The 20,290-nt window shown below is 47.6% G+C and overlaps 3 protein-coding genes across 6 annotated transcripts; 2 read left to right on the top strand and 1 right to left on the bottom strand.

Annotated features, from left to right (window-relative positions):
• The first annotated feature begins 332 nt into the window (after positions 1-332).
• On the top strand, positions 333-13,664 carry LOC105688588. 3 transcript variants are annotated; one of them, XM_012405027.3, is made up of 12 exons: positions 334-508; positions 3,671-3,817; positions 5,641-5,666; positions 7,807-7,849; positions 9,143-9,295; positions 9,869-10,161; positions 10,248-10,382; positions 10,846-10,929; positions 11,326-11,458; positions 11,545-11,784; positions 11,903-12,004; positions 12,269-13,664. In XM_012405027.3, the coding sequence occupies exons 2-12, from the start codon at positions 3,718-3,720 to the stop codon at positions 12,493-12,495; spliced, it is 1,536 nt and encodes a 511-aa protein (XP_012260450.2). In that variant the 5' UTR covers positions 334-508; positions 3,671-3,717; the 3' UTR covers positions 12,496-13,664. The 3 variants fall into 3 exon arrangements, with proteins under 3 accessions (XP_048513128.1, XP_012260450.2, XP_048513127.1); XM_048657171.1 differs by lacking the exon at positions 10,846-10,929 and having other exon boundaries at positions 333-508; XM_048657170.1 differs by lacking the exons at positions 334-508; positions 3,671-3,817 and adding an exon at positions 4,863-4,932.
• On the bottom strand, positions 13,263-16,189 carry LOC105688577. Its single transcript, XM_012405004.3, has 4 exons — positions 15,496-16,189; positions 15,216-15,403; positions 14,640-15,011; positions 13,263-14,561 (listed from the first exon to the last, which is right to left on the bottom strand). Exons 1-4 carry the CDS (start codon positions 15,827-15,829, stop codon positions 14,328-14,330), a joined length of 1,128 nt encoding a protein of 375 aa, XP_012260427.2. The 5' UTR covers positions 15,830-16,189; the 3' UTR covers positions 13,263-14,327.
• Positions 16,190-16,564: 375 nt separating this feature from the next.
• On the top strand, positions 16,565-19,872 carry LOC105688590 (alkylglycerol monooxygenase-like). Of its 2 annotated transcripts, XM_012405029.3 has the most exons (10): positions 16,565-16,897; positions 17,052-17,234; positions 17,812-17,939; positions 17,999-18,150; positions 18,230-18,333; positions 18,475-18,637; positions 18,710-18,861; positions 18,947-19,081; positions 19,168-19,281; positions 19,429-19,872. In XM_012405029.3, the coding sequence occupies exons 2-10, from the start codon at positions 17,103-17,105 to the stop codon at positions 19,690-19,692; spliced, it is 1,344 nt and encodes a 447-aa protein (XP_012260452.2). In that variant the 5' UTR covers positions 16,565-16,897; positions 17,052-17,102; the 3' UTR covers positions 19,693-19,872. The 2 variants fall into 2 exon arrangements, with proteins under 2 accessions (XP_012260452.2, XP_012260453.2); XM_012405030.3 differs by lacking the exons at positions 16,565-16,897; positions 17,812-17,939 and having other exon boundaries at positions 17,080-17,234.
• The last annotated feature ends 418 nt before the right edge of the window (positions 19,873-20,290 follow it).

Consider the following 20,290-nt stretch of genomic DNA (forward strand, 5'->3'; position numbering starts at 1 on the left):
TCTACCAATGAATCGATGTACGAGTATCTCTTTTCTATAGTTTTGCAACTATCGCAGATTCAAGTAGAGATTCAAAAACCAGTGAGACGTTGTACCTATACAGTCGGAGGGATGATATGAGAAGGACGATTAGACGTACAACGTGCAGAGTTTGGTCCATGCAAACTCTCGGAATTAGGGTTGTTGGAGATTCTTCTTGATCGCGTGGGGGTTGGTTTCCACTACCTAAGGGTGGCTTCGGCGCGGAGTGATGCGGGGATGTTGTTGGAAACGTCGATCGATCGCGACGGCGCATAAGGACGACGTGGTCGAGGAAGGTTCGCGCCAACAGCCTTTCCGACAGTCTGACGAGACCCGTCGCGACATTTTCACCTGCAGTAACACCCTGTAACCACCCTGCGTATCAATTTTCGTGCGAAGTCCACCATTGACTAGGTCACCGCGGTTGTACCAGAAAAAGACTCGACTTCGCGAGAAGAGAGACAACGCGAAAGTAGAAATTTCCGAGGTGAGTATCCGCATAACTACAGCGCCCACGGATCGTATAGCTCTATAATATTTCTATATCCGAATCATAGAAAAGCAACGTCATGAATTTTATCGGGTAATCGTTCCATTTGACACGCGACATCGCTGTAGATGATGGTATGTGATCAAGAGCTGGACCGCCTTACCGAAACCCCAGGGGTGAAGCAATGCCTCGCATATACCTATATCTGGGAATCAATAAAAACACGGGGAAGAGATGTGGAATCGTGTGAATGAAAACATGTATGTCTCGCAGGTGTACGGAGTGAAAGAAACAGCACGATGTGCATCTTGGCGAGATATAGGTATATTTTATTGAAATTCGTGTAGGGTCCGTCCATCAATTTCCGTGTACAAAATAGTAACGGCGATTTTCCTATGACTATTACCGTCAAGTTACTCCCTAGAACTCGGTTAGGAGTTCGGAGCAGCAATTATGTGTATACCCGGTGTGAGGCGTGTTTCATTGGCATTCTAAAGTTTTCCGAACGGCAGCCGACTCAAGTTTTTATTCGCACTTCTAAACTTTTACACATTGCATCATCAAGTTTGCGCGAAACTCGTCGAACGTAACGTGTCGAAAAGTTATTTACTCGAATCGCTACAACCCTCGACAACTGCGTATGAATGACGATATGCGTACCGATGGGTACGAATATTCGAATGCGGAGAAAGCAAGATTGGTCGAATAATTCCAAACCGATCATTGGAAATCACCAATTTTCAATGAAATGAACTGCTATAGAATCATGGTACCTCAGGTAGTAACAAATTCAAGGAACACACGACGAAACCAATGATTAGTATAATACGAAAAGCGTAGCACATCTAGAAATTCTAATCCGCTCCGAAACGACTACGTTTCAAAAATTCAACCTTTCTATGACTTCTAATAGGACTTATGTACGTAACGATCCTCTCCACGACAACATGATTCGCAGAGAATTGGTACGTGTCTTCGTACGAGCAGAGGGCCTTGAGTATAAAATATTATACATTCATACTTTTACCTAGATGTTAAAACAGGAGACAATGTTTCGGATTAATTCATTACCGTATCATTACCAGGGCGAAATATTTCAAACTTTCATTTTCAAACGACACGAGACTCGGAATCAGGATCGAGCGATCGTTTGACGCGAACGAAGTAATTATAATCGCAGGACTGCCCGCGCCAAACATCCGTACCGAGAGATTCCGTCATTTTCCCAATCCGGTTCGGCTCAGTTTCCAAGTGGAGCGTAGCTTCGCATCCCACACAGTCCCCCTTCCGTGGGCTCTCACCGAGTTGAGTTATACCCACAGGATCTCGCGCGAAAGGTCAGAGGTCGGGGAAGATTTCAAGAGGTCTCAGGTTTTCTCGGTGATGACTTTCTGACCGGCGACGTGGCTAAAACTCCGGATCTTACGTAATTTTGGCGAGCTGCCACTTTACTCGTGATCACACGATTCTCGAAGACATCGATCGAAGCTTGAATTTAGTAAAGACTCGGATGAAACCGCGAGGCCTTAATTTCTCTTGCGTTTTCAAATGCCGCTTCCACCATACTCGGTAGTTGGCTCGGTAGTTATATCGAACGCAATCATTTACCGTGGCGCAGACACTGCGAGCGATAAATATTACATCGACCGAAGCATTTTATCCCGCGCCATGGCGCATTCTTCGTTTTTACTCGGGTCAGAGATTATCGTCCCGCGGGTTTATATGCGGGATAGCTATTTAGGCGTTACTCCAACAACCCGCGAACTAGGGCAACCCTTCGACCTCACCCCTCCCCAGTCCTTCCTTTCCTCGTTACTTCTACCGCCGGCACACTCTCACCCCATTCCGCTCTTCCTCTCCCTCTCTCGCCGTCCGTCCGTATACCCCTCCGATTTGTGTGTCCATCATTAAATATGAACGGCAATCCCGTAGCGAGGATCCGTGATCGACCGCGACACGTGCTGCACCGTAACCGAAAAAACTGATAAAAAAAAAAACAAAAAAAACAAAAAAACGAACAAACTGAATAAACTAAAAAAACTAAACCTGCTCGCCTCGACAGGTATGAAAATAGCACATTGCAGTGTTCCATCGTGTACAAATCATTCGACGGTTCACTCGGTTCGTTGGATCGACGATGGTGATTTCGAAATAAAATGCCGAAACAATCAATACGCTTGGTCAGAGGAAGGGTATTTTTGGGGATTTGATCCGAAAACGATCCGAGACGGTCGATGAATGGATATCCGATGGGAAATAACTCTCCATCATAGGAGCCGTTGAAGGATCGAGTCAGATGAAGCGATTTCCAACCCCATCTCCATTCCCATTTTCATTCGAGGAAGGGCCTATGGGTGGATTCCACCCACGCGTATAATACACGTCGAACCTCGAGTGGCTGCATTCGCCCTCGGTGAATCTTGGCTACAGATTTAACCCCCGTCTTCCGGTTGAACAACATTCCCTCGTCTGTAATTACAGACGCCGAGTTGATCATCGAGTTTATACACGGTGAACAGGGAAAGCTGTGACGGCGCGCTGCAACGACAAGTATAGGAGCTTTTCAGCCCAGAAACCTATACACCGGTGCGGCGTTGGTGGTTGCCCGAATGAGTTCCCTGTAAACCATAAATGCGGGTACGCCCACCGAATGAACGAGAACTCCCGCTTTCGCTGCTGAGCTTCTACCCTTAACTCCATTTTTTTCTGAAAACACGCGCTCTACAAAATAATATAACAAATGTAACAATCCCACAAAGGTGGATATTGCACGACTCCCTATGGCATGAAAGAATCAAAGGAAAGCTTTATGAGTGATAAAATTTTAGCTTATAGGCTTTAAATCTCATAGTTCGCTGTGGGGGCTCAAGTAGGGTAGGGTGTGGGGAGGGCCGGAGCTGTCGGGCGTACGGTCTTCGGAGGTGCATAAACGTGAAGTACGGTCGGTTTATGAGAACGAGAAGGGCGGAATGAATAAGGATACAATTTTTGACTCGTGCAAACGACACCGAATGATCGGGCGGAGCATAATCCGTGGTTTTCATCCCGCGTCACATTTCCCACACCAACGTAACAAACCTGTCCGATAAACCGTCGAAGGACCGAATTCTCCCTGAGCTTCACTTTGTAATATAAGACCTCCTTCTTCCGCTGTTTCAGGAGAGCCAGCGGTCCGCGTACCTCGACTCGACACAGGGACCAACAGGATGCACCTGGAAACGTTCCGGAGGACGGGAGTGGCATTTTGCCTCGTCTTCGCCCTATCGAGGAGTTTCGTCGACCCGGCACCACTCGGTGGCACCGCAGGTGAGCGCGATTCGACGAATCGTTTGACGATTTAAAATTGTGAAAAGTAGAAAAACGGAAAAGAAAGCGATTCGATTTGGGTAGATCCTGCTTTCTCAACGTCGGAAAAGCATGTCCTAACCGATTGTAGAATATTTCTGTTCGTGACGGCGAACTATGCGGTAGCAGGGAGTACGAACGTAGACGCGGGGAAATATTTTTAAGCAAGCTGTGAAATAAAATCAAGGATCGTGGTTGATTGTGGGACCGGTGCAGCTTATACCGATCGGATTATAAAATACAGCTGGAATCTCGACGCTGGAGCATACTTGAACAGAGCGCTCGCGTAGGATACTGTAACCGGTACTGTACCTTATCGTCAGCCGTGATTCCAAGCGAACGTTTCGCTGCGCGATGGTCCCAAGAGGAAGCTCAAAGAGTATGAAAATGAAGACCTCTCGAACAGGCGCCGCCGAGGCAGCAGGTATAGTCGCGTGTCAACACTCGATTAAAATTCCAGCGTCGCTTTTCAAGTCCACCCCGAAAACATTGTAACTGGATGGCATGTGTCCCCGTTGACCCTGAGGCGAGGTCGATACGAAGACGACGTCACGCTGACATCCAGATGTTGAGCACCCCGCGATCAACCGCCGATCTCTTTCGAGGCAGAGAGGAGCGCGAAATCGTCACCCTGACTCGACCTTCCCGCGCCAACCTTGATCCAGCGCCCCGCTATGAAACTGAAAGGGAAACTCGATCAGGGGGTAAATGGGATTAGACGATGATTGGATATTGTACAGGTATAGGGGATGATTACGCGGGATGCATGAGGCTTCGGGGGCGTGACCCTCGGAGTTGACAAGATGAGAACTGCGAGCTCTTTAAACGACGACCGACCTTCGGACTCGAGGCTGCATGGCTTCGCCTCGTTACCTATACGTATACCCACAGCAACGCTCCGAGTTCAAATCAAGTTCAAATAGAGTTACCGGACGTGCGACGCAGACAGGATTATCAACAACTATTCATTCATATCAATATCAAATAGATATGACGTGCAGAGGCGTATGGTATAGCTAAAATGGAGACGTGTCTCATCCGACGTTTTATGATGCCGCGATGGGGGAATAAGGGAAGTGCGTAAAAATTATACAAACATAATTAATATTTTCGCTATCAAGAATTTATGCGAGGTATTTGAAATGCGGCACTCGAGAGCCTGCGAGCGATTTGACGAAGAATTTATATTGTTCGCGTAATCGCGACGCCTACCTACCCCTGTGCCCCCGATCCCCCGGTGCGATGACCAGAGGCTATCGGCATCAGGCGGTCCCCGAAGGGATTGAGCGGGATCGGACGAGGAACACCGGGAGGTCAAAAATCGCAGCTCGCGACACTTGCCCACCCACGACGAGGGCTTTCGCACACCAACGATCGACGGTTTCAAGAACGTCCCAGGCTATGCGGAAATTTCGGGAAAAACTCAATCCTTTTCGTTTTCCATTCGGGGATGCCTGTTAAAATATGAGCTCTCGACATCGATGTTCACATGCCCCTCATTGCATTTTTCTATTTTCCTCAAGGTTACCGTGAGACAACTATTATTCGTTGCTTTCGAATTTCATTACTCGCCACAAAATTGATGTACAGATTTCACCGAGCCATATTTTTGTGGAAAATTGAACGGTCTGCAGAGAAGACCTCCTGTCATTTTTCGATAAGTCTACAGGTTCGAAATTTATTCGAGGTGAAATTTGAATTCAGGGTAACGTTTTCACGATCCCCCCTTCGCGTCCGCCTCGCATACCACCTAATTTATCATATTTGTATTCCGTGTGTTTCAGATACACCGACTGGCAGTGTACACGAGGTGAGTCGCAGCGTTCCCTTATACTAGCAGATGGATAAACGTGAATAGTGTTGACGGTAAACGATGTCATTCAAATGTAACCGTATACCCCACGTGCCATGAGCCGTACCCTCGACTGTACCATAGATACATCGAACACTCATCGCTATCGGTTGATTGGTACTCTGCGATGCACCGCCACGCTCTGCGAAGCGCGGGATTGATTCGGCAAACATTGATCCACGGATGGAACAGCCAATGTGGAATGCCACGTTGCCCAGGTCGGCTTTTGACCCAATTTTGATTCGGGTTTCTTTTGACCAAACACCATTATTTAACGAAGGGTTCGGTTATTCATTCATTCGTTCTCGCGATAGCATTTATTAGCAACCCCTTCGCCCTTCTCGGCGTTACAATTGACGAGTGAAATCTGCGCGAGGCGAGGCGAAGAAAATCTATCGAGCATCGAGTCCTGTTGGCATTGTTTTCCGCACGGCCGCGAAGAAGACGGCTAATCCCTTTTCCGTTTTCGTATACTCCTACGTAAATTCGACGACGGAGTTGGCGCGACGCGACGTGGGGTGGGAAGGAGGAGTCCCCTGTGACGCGCAGGGAAGTTCTGACGTCAGCAAACACCTACGGAGCACAGTGTCCCGGGCGACCGGAATTCATTCTCCAAATCCCGATGAATGAACGACGCATCCCCTTCGGATGAGGGCGGAAACGCGGGTTTTCCGTCGATATTTTTCTACGGCGAACCACGGTCGGCGACTCTCCCCCGATATATGTCCGTGGCCGCTAGAAATTTATTGCTAAAGTTACAGGCGAAAACACGGAGACTATTTTTAACCAGAAATCTAAGCCGTTTCCCTCTAGGCGAAGGGAAGAGATGAAATAGAGTTTCGAAAGCCACGAGGGGATGAGGGAAACGTCGCAGGGGTAAGGGGAGCAAACACCGAGGTTACGTTTTTCGGTTCGCTCGATGTCGACAGCTTTTGAGGTCGTTGTGAATTTGCGAATCTTCTTTGCGCGCGGAGGGGTTGTTCCGGCGCTCAATAAACTCGGGCGTTCTTCCGTTCGGATATGCCCACGTTATACGACAGGTGTGTACGTACTGCGTACCGACTGCGTATGAGATATACACCATGTCATTCATTCGCCCTGGAATTCAAGGAATTCGGGGTAGCTCGGGCGTCGTTCCGTTCCAAAATCCACCCCATTCTCTCGCGCGGTATTCTCGCTCGGTATTTTATTCAGCCGATGTTTTTCCCTTACCGTGCGACAACGGTCGCTACAACGGCTGCCGTTCCACTTATTTTTCGGACGTGGATAAGCTCGGAGCTTACAACCCCGACGCCAAAGTTCTTACTCTGGCGATAGGAATGGAAATTGGAACATCCCGCCTCTGGCTTTCGAAGAGTGGAGAGCTGTACAACGAACAAATGTCAAATATCGAATATCAATGCGAAATAAGCGGATTCTTGGCAACGTGAGAGGAAAGGGGAGTGACGACGGTACCTCGTAACTTCGAACGGATACAATCTACGACCGAGCGCGAGATAAGGGGCTGCTTCGTCAAAAGCTACGAGAGTGCGTGTCGAAAGTAGAATGTCGTCGGTGGCGAAACTGGGACGCCGCTAATCCTCGACAATTATCGTTGATGCCGTGCGTGCCGCGCTGCACCTGGAACTTTATTTATTCGTTCGTCACATCTTTAGTTTTCTCTCCTCCTTTTAAACTCGAACGATAATTATCGGGGCGAGAATATACGTCGTTCTAAAAATACGGTAATTTAATTTCACCCCCTGAGAAAAGTGCGGACCAGCAGTACCGTCCGTGGTGCTGCGATGAAAATTTTATGCCAATTTCTCGCATCGATTGATTGCCCGCGTGAATTGGAGCCAATTAAAACAGCATCCGCACCGAGGGAAAAGTTTTTGGAGATGGATCGAAGCGTTTCCACTCGGCTTATTTGCTGCGCAATTAAGGGCGCGAGCTACAGTGTGTAAATTGTCGAAATTTATTCCGATCGCGTATCCTTCGGAACCTTCTTATTGTCAGATCGTCGCGAAAAGAGAAGAGTACACTTTTTACCGAGCAATTCGACGAAAGAAATCGAACACTTGTGGAAAAAAATTAATCATCATTCGACTTGTTTCAGGATTCGGATGTCGAACAGCTACACACATTGAAGCATACGATCGGTGAGTTGCTCCCATCCCTTGTTTTGCACGGCGAGGATCATAAAAAATTACACGAGAATCGCGCGGGTGGTCCGGTGAAAATTGACAGCAGGTTTTCGAGTAATTCATTTTTTTGAACATTCGCCACGTGATTTTGTTCGATCTGCAAACATGTCCGCGTGATAATTCTGCACCTCATTCCTCGGTTTCAAGGGAGCTATTGATCACCGGAGTTTTATCGTCAACGGTGCCGAAGGTACAGGCCGAGAAGTTGAGTGCTCCTCATGCGGTCTTCGATAATCAATACTTACGTGCGGCGTGTCGCTTGTCTCATCCGATTTGGCGAACGAGCTGCTACCCTCGTTTATCTCACGATTAGAATTATTCCCTGCTTGCTTCGCACCGTATCTGTTGCTGCCGGATGCCAACGGGTAAGCGAAGGCGTTGTCGGCGAAAGGTGATGATTATGTGCTTTGACGACAACTTGATAATTGCATTGTATTCCGGGGCCCAGCGGCGGAGAGGAAAGGGGGAGAGGGAGGGAAATTCTCGTTATTTTCACCCACCCCAAAAATATCCAGCCCGATCTTCGTTCTATTTTTGCTGATAGCCTCTTTTGATTGTCGGAAAATAAACATGGCACAGCGTCGATAACAATCTTAATTGATTTTCTATTCAACATCGTACAGACCGTTTTAATCGATTTCATCCCCTACGCGCCTCGGTAGATGTTTGGACATTGTCCATGGCAGCGGAAAGATAATCATATATATACCTGTACGATTCACCGACCAGACGAACTGCGGCGCAGATTTAAACGTTTTCGAGGACGAAACGAGAATCACCCCGGTAGTTTACGAAGAAATAATTCTGTATTCGGCATTCATTCGTCCCGCGGGAATTTTTTCGGGGCAGTATTGCAGGAATATGTATAAGCTGCTGTTCTCTTGCCTGGCTACATTCACGTTAACGAAGGCGGAGCGATGAGTGAGCCTTAATTATTCCACGGACCGACTGAAATCACCCCCCTAAGCTCGCGTTTATATTGAGAACCCTTCGCTTTGGCTCGTCTTCCCTCGACACATGCTCCGGTAGCTCGCGTCTAGTCAAACCCGACCGATAACCTCGGGGTTCTCGAGTGACTCGATAATCCTTCGAAGCTGAACTTACCAAATTATTTTATTACGAAGCCTGCTCAACTTTCGTCTGGCACGTTGAACGAGATTACGCGACTTCATTTCTTGAGAGGACCTCCGGTCGGGCGATCCGACACCGTTGAAGTTATTCCATCGATAAATATTTCCGTTCTTTCAGGAAACACCCTGGCAGCTATGAAAGCTCAGGCTGTGGCTCACGCAACCCAGGTGGCGAAAGCTGCTGAAGCGACCGCGGAAACGGTTGCTGATCTTGCGGTCGAGACGGCAGAAGCGAATCGCACCACTGCGCTTAATTCGCCCCAGGACACCGGTGAGCGTTCTACATTGAACAACTTTCATTTCATTAGCCATCCCGACCAGCCACGTCGCCTGTTTCAACTGACCGAAATCGGAGGGGGGTAGGAGCAAATTATGTTTCAGTCATGGAAATAAATGTCAGTCACCAAATAGCGAGATCAAAAAATAATCTTCCTTCCGCGCTCCCATACCTGCCTCCGATTCATGATCGAATGCTTGGTTTGTAAAAGTCTTTCCGAAACTCCCTCCGGTCAACCCGGGTTCATTTCCATAAAGACGATCGTTTCTCGATCGACGACGAAATGTTGTCGCAATATTTTGGAAAGTAGAATAACTGTATAAATATGAGTTGGGTATTTGTAAAGAGTGGTCAGCGGTTGGATCGAGGGTCCGACGCCGAACCCCCGGGTATCGGGGTGAAAACTACCTCGTAGCAATCTCCGAGCAAGATAAAGTAAGAGCCGTTGAGAGTTGAAAGATCGTACGCCATAGCTTTTCGAATAATCGCAATTCAAGTGCGATAAAGTGGTTGAGTATTGTCACTCGCACAAGGCAGCTCAGGGGTTTGCTCGATGGTCTGTTCCAGGAACGCTTTCGGGCATTGTCGAGGAGACGAAAACTTCTCACGGATTCCCGGCGTCTTCTACGTCTGTTCCTAGACCACTGCCGCCTTCTTTGGTTCCCAGGGGCCAGGTCGAGGTGGTTCACGGTGAGCACCAACGGCAAAATATCCAAGCGTCGATGGCCGCTGAAACTGCATCCGCGGAATCGGGTTCAGTTAGTGCCGATTCGAAAATTGCTTCCGGTTCCCAGCCACCCGAACAGCTCACCTTGAATGGACAACGACGTGCCTACGCTCAGCGAGATCTTTCGAATGCCGTAAGAGAGAGAAAAAAATTTCACGACTTTTTAATTCCCTCTCTGTGCTATCTGTTTTATCCGACTCGCAAAACTCTGCCATGTAGATCGACAGGATGGATAAACTCGCGGCGTACCCGAGTGTTCAATACTCACCGATTGATATGGCCGAGTACGTTTTCAGAACCGGGGACGAAAAGGGCGTAGCTTCAGCCGTCCACGAGTTCATTCTACACGGTTTGGTAAGTCACCCGAATCCCGGATGTAATAAGGCTAGTTGAATATATTTGATAGTGGGAAAACCGGGGGCTGATTAAACGAATCGGATAAATCTTCGAACTTACTTTTCGATCTTCGGAATACTCGATATTCGGAAGATATAGTTTATTCAACGTTGAATACGTACCCCGCTCACTACCACCGGCAGGTTGGCAAAATTAGATTTCGATCGTAGCGGATAGCAATGATATTTATTGTCCCAATCAATTGAAAAATCATCAAAAGCGAATAACATAGCGAGTTATCAACTTTCACCCTAACGAGTGCTTGAGAATTCACCGATCCCTATCGTGAAGGTCATTCAACCGTAGGCGACTGATTTGACGAGCTTTGTTACGTCTCCGTTAAATTGAAGGATAATATAATCGAATCGAAAAAAAAAACGAGGAAATGTAAAAATAAACCAATCCAATCTTCGGGTTCCAGCTGACACGTGAGGAGGCCATCACATTCTTACAAGAGGTCAGGTACAACCTCGATTATTTGCAGACGCATTACAGTCGGAGCAAGGTAATTCGCCGATTCCATATTTCATTCGCACTGTCTCAATATTCCTCCGCATCTTCATTCGAAGAATCAGTGATTAGATCGCTTTACCAAATCTATACACGCGGTACACAGATAAAGGTATGCATGTGTACATTTGTGTAGCGAGCTCAGCAGGTAGAAAAACTTCTTTCAGGGTAAAATAAATTACGTCAATTCTCCCATCGAAATAATTTCAATGCTCGGTCGACTGTGAGATTTTATTTCATTCTAAGTGAAAAGACGAATCACTGATTGTATCCCGCATCTATTCATCGGAAAACGGCGTTCTCTCATCGTCAGGGGTGTAAAATAGCCCCTCGCTAACGAACACTCTGCGAAAAAGAGAGCGGAAATTATATATTTTTGTTTAATTTTCAGCTGGGAAGGTCGACTCTGGTTCAAAAAGCTTTCGATAACGTGGAGAGACAGGGGCAAAGTCAAGGGATGCCCAAGGACTACCAGGACATGATCGAGCCCCTGAAAAAGAGACTAGTGATAGAACCCGTCAGTGGTGAGAAATCGTCCGTATGAAATATGTACTATCGATCCGTTGCCAGGGTGTAACGCGTTCTTTGATCCTGTTTTTCTTACCGGCAGACATTCAGGGAAACAATTTAATCCAACAATCTATCCAAGATGTACCACTAGCCGGCAATGGAGCCGGGGTTTCAGGGGTCGGAGCGATGGAAGTTGGGGCGGGGATATTCCCAGAAGATGCCGACTACGAAGAACTCTTGGAGAGATTGAGAGTAGCGGACTTCCTGTACACGCAGTACACCCTCGAGGAGGTGATCTATCAGCTGGCAAACGTCATGTTCGCACAATCGCTCGCCAGGGGTGAGTATTTCGCCGGGAGTAAAGTTCTCCCCGATTGTTTTGTCTCAATCGATTGTTGGCGGTGTACTAGGATTTGAGGAAAGAGTCGGCTAACGAAGGGGCGAACTTTGTTTAACAGGTAGTGTGCAGGTACAGGAAGCTCTTCAAAAGTTCACGAGTTTTCTCGAGTCGGAAGCCGCTCAAGGTCGCATATCCATACCACTGGAGAAGAAAGTGCTCGGTAAGTCAGTTTCTCGCTTTCTTCAATTTTAACGTAGCGTGAGCACTTGAAGGACGATTCTCATTCTTCCCCTATTCTTATCCCCGGTCAAACGTCAGACGGTTGGAAATTCCGATCGACCCGACGTTTGTTCGAACCTCCCCGGCGAAAATATCCCCTGTGCTCGGCTCTCGTATCAACGTCACGATTACCGGATGGTCGGTGAACTTCCCATGCTATCCGCCGACTGAGAAATCCTCTGCGAAAGTTATTCTTATATTTCAGACGTTTTGATCGCTTCTCTCTCGGACACGTTGACGAAGCACCCCGACCTGGTAGCAGCGGCACGCGAAGGACTCGGGGGTCCGGCTCTCCAGCCAAGCGGACGTTTTCTCCAGGAATTGTTGATGTCGCGAGTACAAACCCCACGGTTTCCGAACCAAGAGTCCCTCAGAATCAGCCACGAGCCTCCCGCCCAGCTGGGAATTCAAAAATACATTCACGGAGCGTAGAGCGATCCTCTCCGATACCGTACCGCTTCTGTGTCTCGATTCCTGGCGTTTGTTTCTCATTACCCTCACCTCGTTTTCGCTCCCCATCCCGTCTGAGCTAATACCCGCATTCCTCGATTAATTATGTGCGAGTTTTATCATGAAAAATTTGTCAAATAATACTTCTACAAGGCTGAATTGAAAAACTGTTGGATTCATTTCTCCGAGAATTGAGCGCTCTCGCCGCGAGGACTAATTGAACCGGGGCAAAGGTGCCAACATCTTCGCTAACTCGTAGTAACGTTACAATCGGCCGGCGAGTCATCATCCATTCGAATCACATTCGAACTTCTCACCGTATCGCAATCGCACTTGTAACTCGTTAACTTATTTTTATACATCGGGGATATTAGGAATTCTTTGCGATATTACAGCAAAACAAAAATAATCGTGATAATTGACGAATGAAGTAATAACTGTCTTCGGTCGAGGTAACGAGAGAACGGGGAAAAACCTTCGTTTTGGCGAGAAAGTGAAGAGCCCTTAAAATCAAGTTTCATTAAAAATGTAACATTACCGAGCGCCGCGTATTTTCGAAATGTATGAATTCCTTCGATATTTCTAGGGTTCGATGTTTATTGTATAGATTACAATGTTTGCTCGTGAGTATACCTGTGTAGGTGTTCACGGATGTATAAATATCAACGGGGGTCGTCGAATACGATTACGGTATCGCCGTCCCCCCGTACCGCATTCGATTGCATTGAAACGATTCGAAACTCATCGGATCATATCGGATGGAGTATATTATCCGTTTTATTGTGAATCAAGTTTCAGGAATAACAGTTATCAATTGTGATAAGAAAACATCACGTCGCTATATTCATACAATATATCTTTGTAAAAACAAATATACACGTATAACATGGAATATGGTGGAATGATGTCATCGTTGTGGCGGTGGATGGGCCAAAAAATATACATACGGTCGATACCGAGGAAACGGGAATAAGATCGAGGACGTCGGTCGTGCGCTGGACAAAAAAAGAATCAATTGCGCCGTATTCGCTTCTGACGTAACGAAGGCTGAAATAATAATCGCAAGATGTAATCACATATCTGTATATGTATATACTTATATAATGATATATATTAAATATTACACCGAATAAATGATTCGGAGACAAAAACATTGAAATTGCCTGAGTCACGAGCTCGGAATGCTGCGAGTAAATAAACACAAAATAGCATCGATCGATATTGACAAAACGTCTGTAAACGTCTCCTGATTTTTGGTATTTTCGGTCGGCGGTACGCGCTGCAGGTGCGGAGCAGACAATACGTCTTTGGCGTACGACCTCCCCGAAGATTGTGCAGGTTGGCTACATTTTCGCAAAGTGATATTTTACCGTTTCAACGGTTCACCCGTGTACTCTCCCATCCCGATGAATCTATCGAGTCAACGGGAAGAAATTAAAGACAGAAATGAGCACGGGATGAAACGCGTCTGACCCGACAGTGACTGTTACTACTTGATACACACACGTACGTACCATCTATGGTACCGCTCTCGTTTTATTAGAGGCGTGAAAATGTTGCATAGCATTGGAATGAGTGGAAATCACGTTCATCGGAAAACTATACTCTTTCGGTCCCGGACGGATGACAACGGAAATCTCGAAGATAAAATGGCGTCTGACCCGACAGTGACCGTTACTACTTGACATTCGTACGCGCCACTCTCGCTCTATTAGAAGCGTGAAAATGTTGCATAGAGGGAGTGAAAGTTATGGTCGCAAGAAAACTACACTTCTCCGGTCCGGAATGGATCGCGACGAGAATTTTGAATAGTCTTAAACGACGACGCTACGTCGGTTGGTTTTATTATTAGGATTGTAGACTTCCATTTTGTCGACGGGGGTGTTCATGGCGGAGTAATCGATCGGGAAAGTGATGGAGTCGCCGCGAAGGAAGCAGCTTTCCGTCATCCCGAGGAGGTGTTCCCCGGGGCCGAAGGGACCCCGACCGAAGAGGAAGTTGGCGAATACCAGCTGATACTGGGACCAACCTAGGGGGTGGTCTCCGTTCTGGTAGAGCAAAGATCATTGAACTGAATTATTCTTTCAGGGATAGTCGAATGAAGAAACTCACGATGTTCCACCTACCGAAGTCATCGAGCGGTACGCCGCATCAATGCAATTTTTTATCCGATCGGAGTCAAAGCCGATGACGAAGCTGTAAAAAGCGGCTAACTCGTCCTTTGTGATTCGGCCGGTTCCCGAAGCGTTTATCGCGAGGAAAAGAACCCGGGGAAAGGCCTTGACCCAGAGAGGGAGCTCCCGAAAGCTGATCCCACTGGGCGCAGCGATCTGACGTGCCCACCAATTGAGCCACTCGTCCAGATCCACCTGGCTTAGGTCATTCTCCCCCCGCATCCCACTCTGATCCACGATCGCTTCGACCAAGCCCCGTTCGATCTCCATCAGCCGCAGATACTCGGGGCTGTTTTTCGACCAGTCCGCGAACCTCCTCAAACGCTTGCAAGGATAGCGGGGACAAAGTCTCGCGTCATTCGGTCAGAGCATCGAATTCATCGAGGGTGCGTGGATTTTATTCAAAAGGAACTCGGACAATCGGCGTGAAAAGAATTTCGTGACAATTCGAAAGTACATGTAAATTTGGAGAATTAGTGCAAAGCGAATAATTATCGATACGTTCTTTTGACCCCCGACCGTTCCTACCTCGGACAACAGCTCGAAATCCTTCTTGGTGATGATTCCGTCCCTGCGATGGTCCAACAGATAGGTAAAAAAGTGCGAGAGCTTGTCACGCTGAGACGGGGCAAGCCATTGAATAGCTCCTATGTCTCTGGTCGGTATTTCATTCGTCGTCAGGCTCTCGTCGCTGGGGAATCTACTCACCCAGGTAGCTGTGGATCAAACAATCGGACGGTCGTCTACTTTTATACCTGGGCTTTCGACGCGTCGTTCGGACGAGTCGTCCGATGCTCGATCGACTTACTCCAGACGTGAACGCTCCATCCGGGATGGTCGAGCTCTTTGACGGGGGTATCGACGTTGACGAATTCACCTTCCTGCCCGGGCACCGTTCTCCATCTCTTCAACAGTTCCTTCGTCCTGTCTCTCGTACGGTCGCACGCCTGTCTCCAGTTGGCGATGAATTTCCTCGGCACCCTCGACGGACTGTTCTTGTCGTCAGCCGCGCCTTGCACCGAGAGTTCGATGTTACCCCCCGAACTCCGCTTCGCATCCTGAGCTGCGACGGTGCTCTGAGGAATCGAGGTGCTCGACGAACAGGAGGAAACCCCGCGAACGCTGCCCGCGCGACCCTCCATAACAAACTACCCTCCGGTTTCTCGTCGAAGAAAGGCTTGGCTTTCTCTCCGAAATAATCGATTCTCCGAGCAGACCTAGACGCCGTTGAGCACCGTAGGTCGCTCGATACCGGGGGTATAGTAGCGTCACGCAGCTACCTCTGAACTACATGCGAGCGAACATCCCATACCTACGTGGATTATGACCTTATTCCCCGCATTCTCGACCTCGCCTCATTTGTCCTGTTAATTAATCAGGACTTTGTGTCCTTCGGAGAAAAATATCAACCACCCAGCTGTACCTAGATTCGATCGCTAGCGAGTACACCTGGACAGAGTCGGCGATCCGAAACGGTGGGGAATTCGCAGCTGTAGGCGATGTCGCGTGTCGGAGTCCTAGTTGACATCGGGGGTGGATGCCAGGGGGGCGATTAACGAGAGAAAATCCCGTTACCTCGAACACGATGTAACTGACATCGCAACGGACAGCGTTTTTTGTGGCGGTGCGACGACCTGCGTTGCCATGCATTTGTCGCATGCGTATAGCTCTTTGTCAATCGCAGATTCCAGGTAGACGCAAAATCTATGCTGCGGACGGATGCATACGTATCATACGATACCCATGATCGATCGGTTCGAATCGTTGTTGCGATTGGCAAATCGACGTCGGACGTATCACCGGAAAATTCGTAGATCAAAGTAAAAAGCGTGTACGTGCATCGGTGCATGGGGTAGACGTCGCGACAGGCGTTCGTCGTATCTTATTCGGTGTCGCGAAAAGGAAACCTCCGCAAGAAGTATGCGCGCCTGTCCCAGCGTCAGCTGTAAATTACAATTCATAAACGACTCGACTCGTTCAAATACCGAATATCTATCCCCTCGTGACTGCTCGTTGACGCAGTTCCGACACCTACTCCGCATCGTCTACGTCGACGAGTCTGTCGCCAAGCGCCGGTTGTTCGCCTCGCTTACACTCGCCCGTACAAACGGGTACACCCGCGACACGAATCCACCTTCCGCGTACCTACGTCGACGGGCATACGCGCGGCACTCTACACTCCTCAAACAAAGCTAATAATAGCTATTCAGGTACGTACGATCTCTGACTCGAAACCGACTCGGATCAGCCGTTGATCCCGTCGCGTCGATCGGGGAATAGCGTAATATCCACACGCGTCTGGCTACGCGCGTGCCACTCGCACACCTAGTAATAAGTGAATCCCATTGTGTTCGCGTGTTGCAGGCAGCCTTTCGTGCGTCTACATGAGGCATAATAATACGTCCCCGGACCACCATGTATAATACTTCCGAGAGAAACTTCGAGTGCGTCGAAGAGTTGAAAAATTTTGGAAAGTTTTGGTACATCGTAGACCCGTACGAGACGTCGTTCGAACGACCCGAAGATGTGCCCGATTACTACTCGCAGGTAAATCCGTCCAAGGTGTTTGTCGACGAGGTGGTGCCTCGGTCGAGAAACGTAATACGCTCGTCGAGGCACACTCGCACTTGAGAACGTAGCGTGCGTGAATCACGATGCCCTCAATGCCGGTGGTGATAACGACCCGATAATCAGTCGCTTCGGAGTATAATTTGCGCGATGAATTATTAATTGTTGTTCGCCAGAAGAACGGAGAAGGAATACCGAGTTCTTCCGAACTGTCTTATCTCCGGCGAGTACTCGTTGTTTCGACGAGGTACGGGAGGTTTTTCGCTTTCGCGGAGTTCCGAATCGATTGTACGTCTGCGTCTGAACCGCGTTCTTACGTTTCGCCGATTTTCGCAACGCTCGATCGCGAATAACGGACCGAGGGAAAGCCTCGAATTTGACGAATACCTTTGTACGTGCGCGATTACCTGTAACACATGGAAATTTTCGAGAGCATTGATTTGGGACGACCATCCGTCGTGTATGCGATTCCAACCGTGGAGCATGCCCTTCCCGATTCCCTTGCCCGTTCGATCGAAGATAAATGAGTCAACGCTTCGTAATTAATCGACCACAGGTCTGGCTATCGTTTCTCGTACTCGTGATGCTCGAGCAGGTGATATTGTTCGCTGGAAAGAGGAAACCGTTTCGAATGAACGATCAAGTAACGTCCCTTTCGCACTGGATGTTCCAAGAGTCCGTACGGTAAGGAGGATGGTATATTTGTTTATTTCGTGGGCGATTGACGGCGGCATTTCTTGCAGTATTGCCTCGCGAGGTGCGGAACACTGGTCCTACATATTCATCTATGACAATTTTCGCCTCTGGAGTTTGGCTTGGGACAACCCATGGACTTGGTACGCCGCCGTAATAGGGGTAGATTTTTGTTACTACTGGGTACACCGGGCGAATCACGGTTAATTTCTCTATTCGTATCTCGCAACGATCGCCTCCCGATATCCCCTCGAATACGACAGAAATTACGAATGTTGCAGAAGTCCATTTCCTTTGGGCGCAGCATCAAGTTCACCACAGCAGCGAGGAGTTCAATCTGGTCGTTGGTCTTCGACAGTCGATTTTCCAGCATTGGTTGACATTCGTGAGTAAAAATCTTCGTTTACGTCGAAGGATCGAACGTTCGTTTTTTCCCTCCCTTTCCACCTGAGCGTTCTCACACTCCCACCCTTCGTTGACCGACGATCACTCGTGCCTGGCCACCTCCTTGTATTTTATTTTACAGATATTTTATTTGCCCTTGGCGTTATTTTTACCACCGTCGCATTTTGTCGCCCATCATCAGCTCAATTTGATTTATCAATTATGGATTCACACCACAGTCGTTAAGGACTTGGGGATACTCGAGTATCTCCTCAACACGCCGAAGCATCATCGCGTGCACCACGGTTCGTACGAATACAAAGCCTTTATCGGTCGATTCTCTCCCAGGTGTGAACACCTGTTACCTATACCCGTAGGTTGCAACTTGTACTGCTTGGACAAGAATTACGGTGGAGTTCTGATAGTCTGGGATAGGCTTTTCGGTACATTTATGGAGGAACGGGTAGGAGAGGAAATCATTTATGGGCTGGTGTCGAGCCCGAGATCGTTTAACCCGATGTACTTACAGGTGAGTCTCATTCCTCGATCGTTCTCCGTCACTTTTCACGCGACGAACACATATTGTACGGGAGCAACGATCGAAAATATTCCAGACTTTTTACACCGAAGCTTTGATCGGCAAATGCGGGGAGATGAAAAGTCTCCGTGACAAATTGGCGGTATTCTGGAAAGGTCCGAGTTGGTTTCCCGGAGCGCCAAGACTGGGCCTCGACGAATTCAAAATCAACGCAAGTACCATTATCAATTAGTTAACGGTCGAAATTAATTTTCTGCAGTCGCGTAGACAATCAAGCTTCGTGTACCGTCTGTTCAGGTGACTTCCAGGTCGATTTATAACGTCAAAACACCAGGTTGGAAAAACATTTACATCGCCCTGCACTTTGGTCTAGTGTTCTACGCTCACCGGCAACTTTGCACCGATAAGGGGGTGGGTATTCCTTCGCATTACCAATTTTCTACAATCCTCGCAACGACATGAGAGGAATTTTTATCTTACCAAAAGCAATAACGTCAGTGAAGAAGAAAAGAGTCATCGTTCGTACACGATGTGCACACGGACATAATGTGGTTTCAGAGTCTCACAGGGATAACGACCAGCGGTGCGATTATAACGAACAACATCTTCGCGCTGACGGGGATCGGTATGTTGTTCGACGATAGCAAATACGCCGCTACCGTTGAACTTGCGCGATGCCTGCTATTCATTGCCGTATTTGAACGTATCGCGGGAGACGAAGCGATATTCGCAACGGCGTATCTGAACGTCGTGTCCTACGCCCATATCGCTTCTTGCTGCTTTTGGGTTGTTTACATTTTTTGGGTATCAAAATTTCCGTAGCTTGTCATCTTGTCGTTGGTTTTCAACCGCATAGAGAACTCTTTCACAAACGAGGTGTGTATAACCGATTCGAGGGTTTATAAAACATGGCATAATTTTAATACAACACTATCAATATAATACAAGTTGAAATATTATGTAAATAGGTTTTGAAATATAAATTTACAAATCCCTTTGAAAGCAGCATAGGTACATACATACGTCCACGTTCACGAGGTAAATTATAAAAGTCAGTTTATAGGTATACTTATGCGATTTGATTAAATAAACCCTATACATATGATAATAGCGGTACATCGATGAGACTCACGAGGATGATGAATGGCGACGGTGTCCGTGATACGACCTAACAAAGGTAATGATACCAACAATGATGATTATAGTAATAATCGTAAAATCGTATGATATAGCCAATTACAGGTATACATATGCATTCGTGTATAATATAATAATTATGCATTCCCATGTATAGATTAATAGATGTGATATCTATATCGAAACATGCAAGCCTTTGCTGACGGTGGGCGTACTACTTCTCCATCGAAACCATTATGATAATATTATAATATATAATGTGGTATAATACAATACACCTATC

Source organism: Athalia rosae, chromosome 6, assembly GCF_917208135.1.
Source record: "Athalia rosae chromosome 6, iyAthRosa1.1, whole genome shotgun sequence".
NCBI classification, from domain to species: domain Eukaryota; kingdom Metazoa; phylum Arthropoda; class Insecta; order Hymenoptera; family Athaliidae; genus Athalia; species Athalia rosae.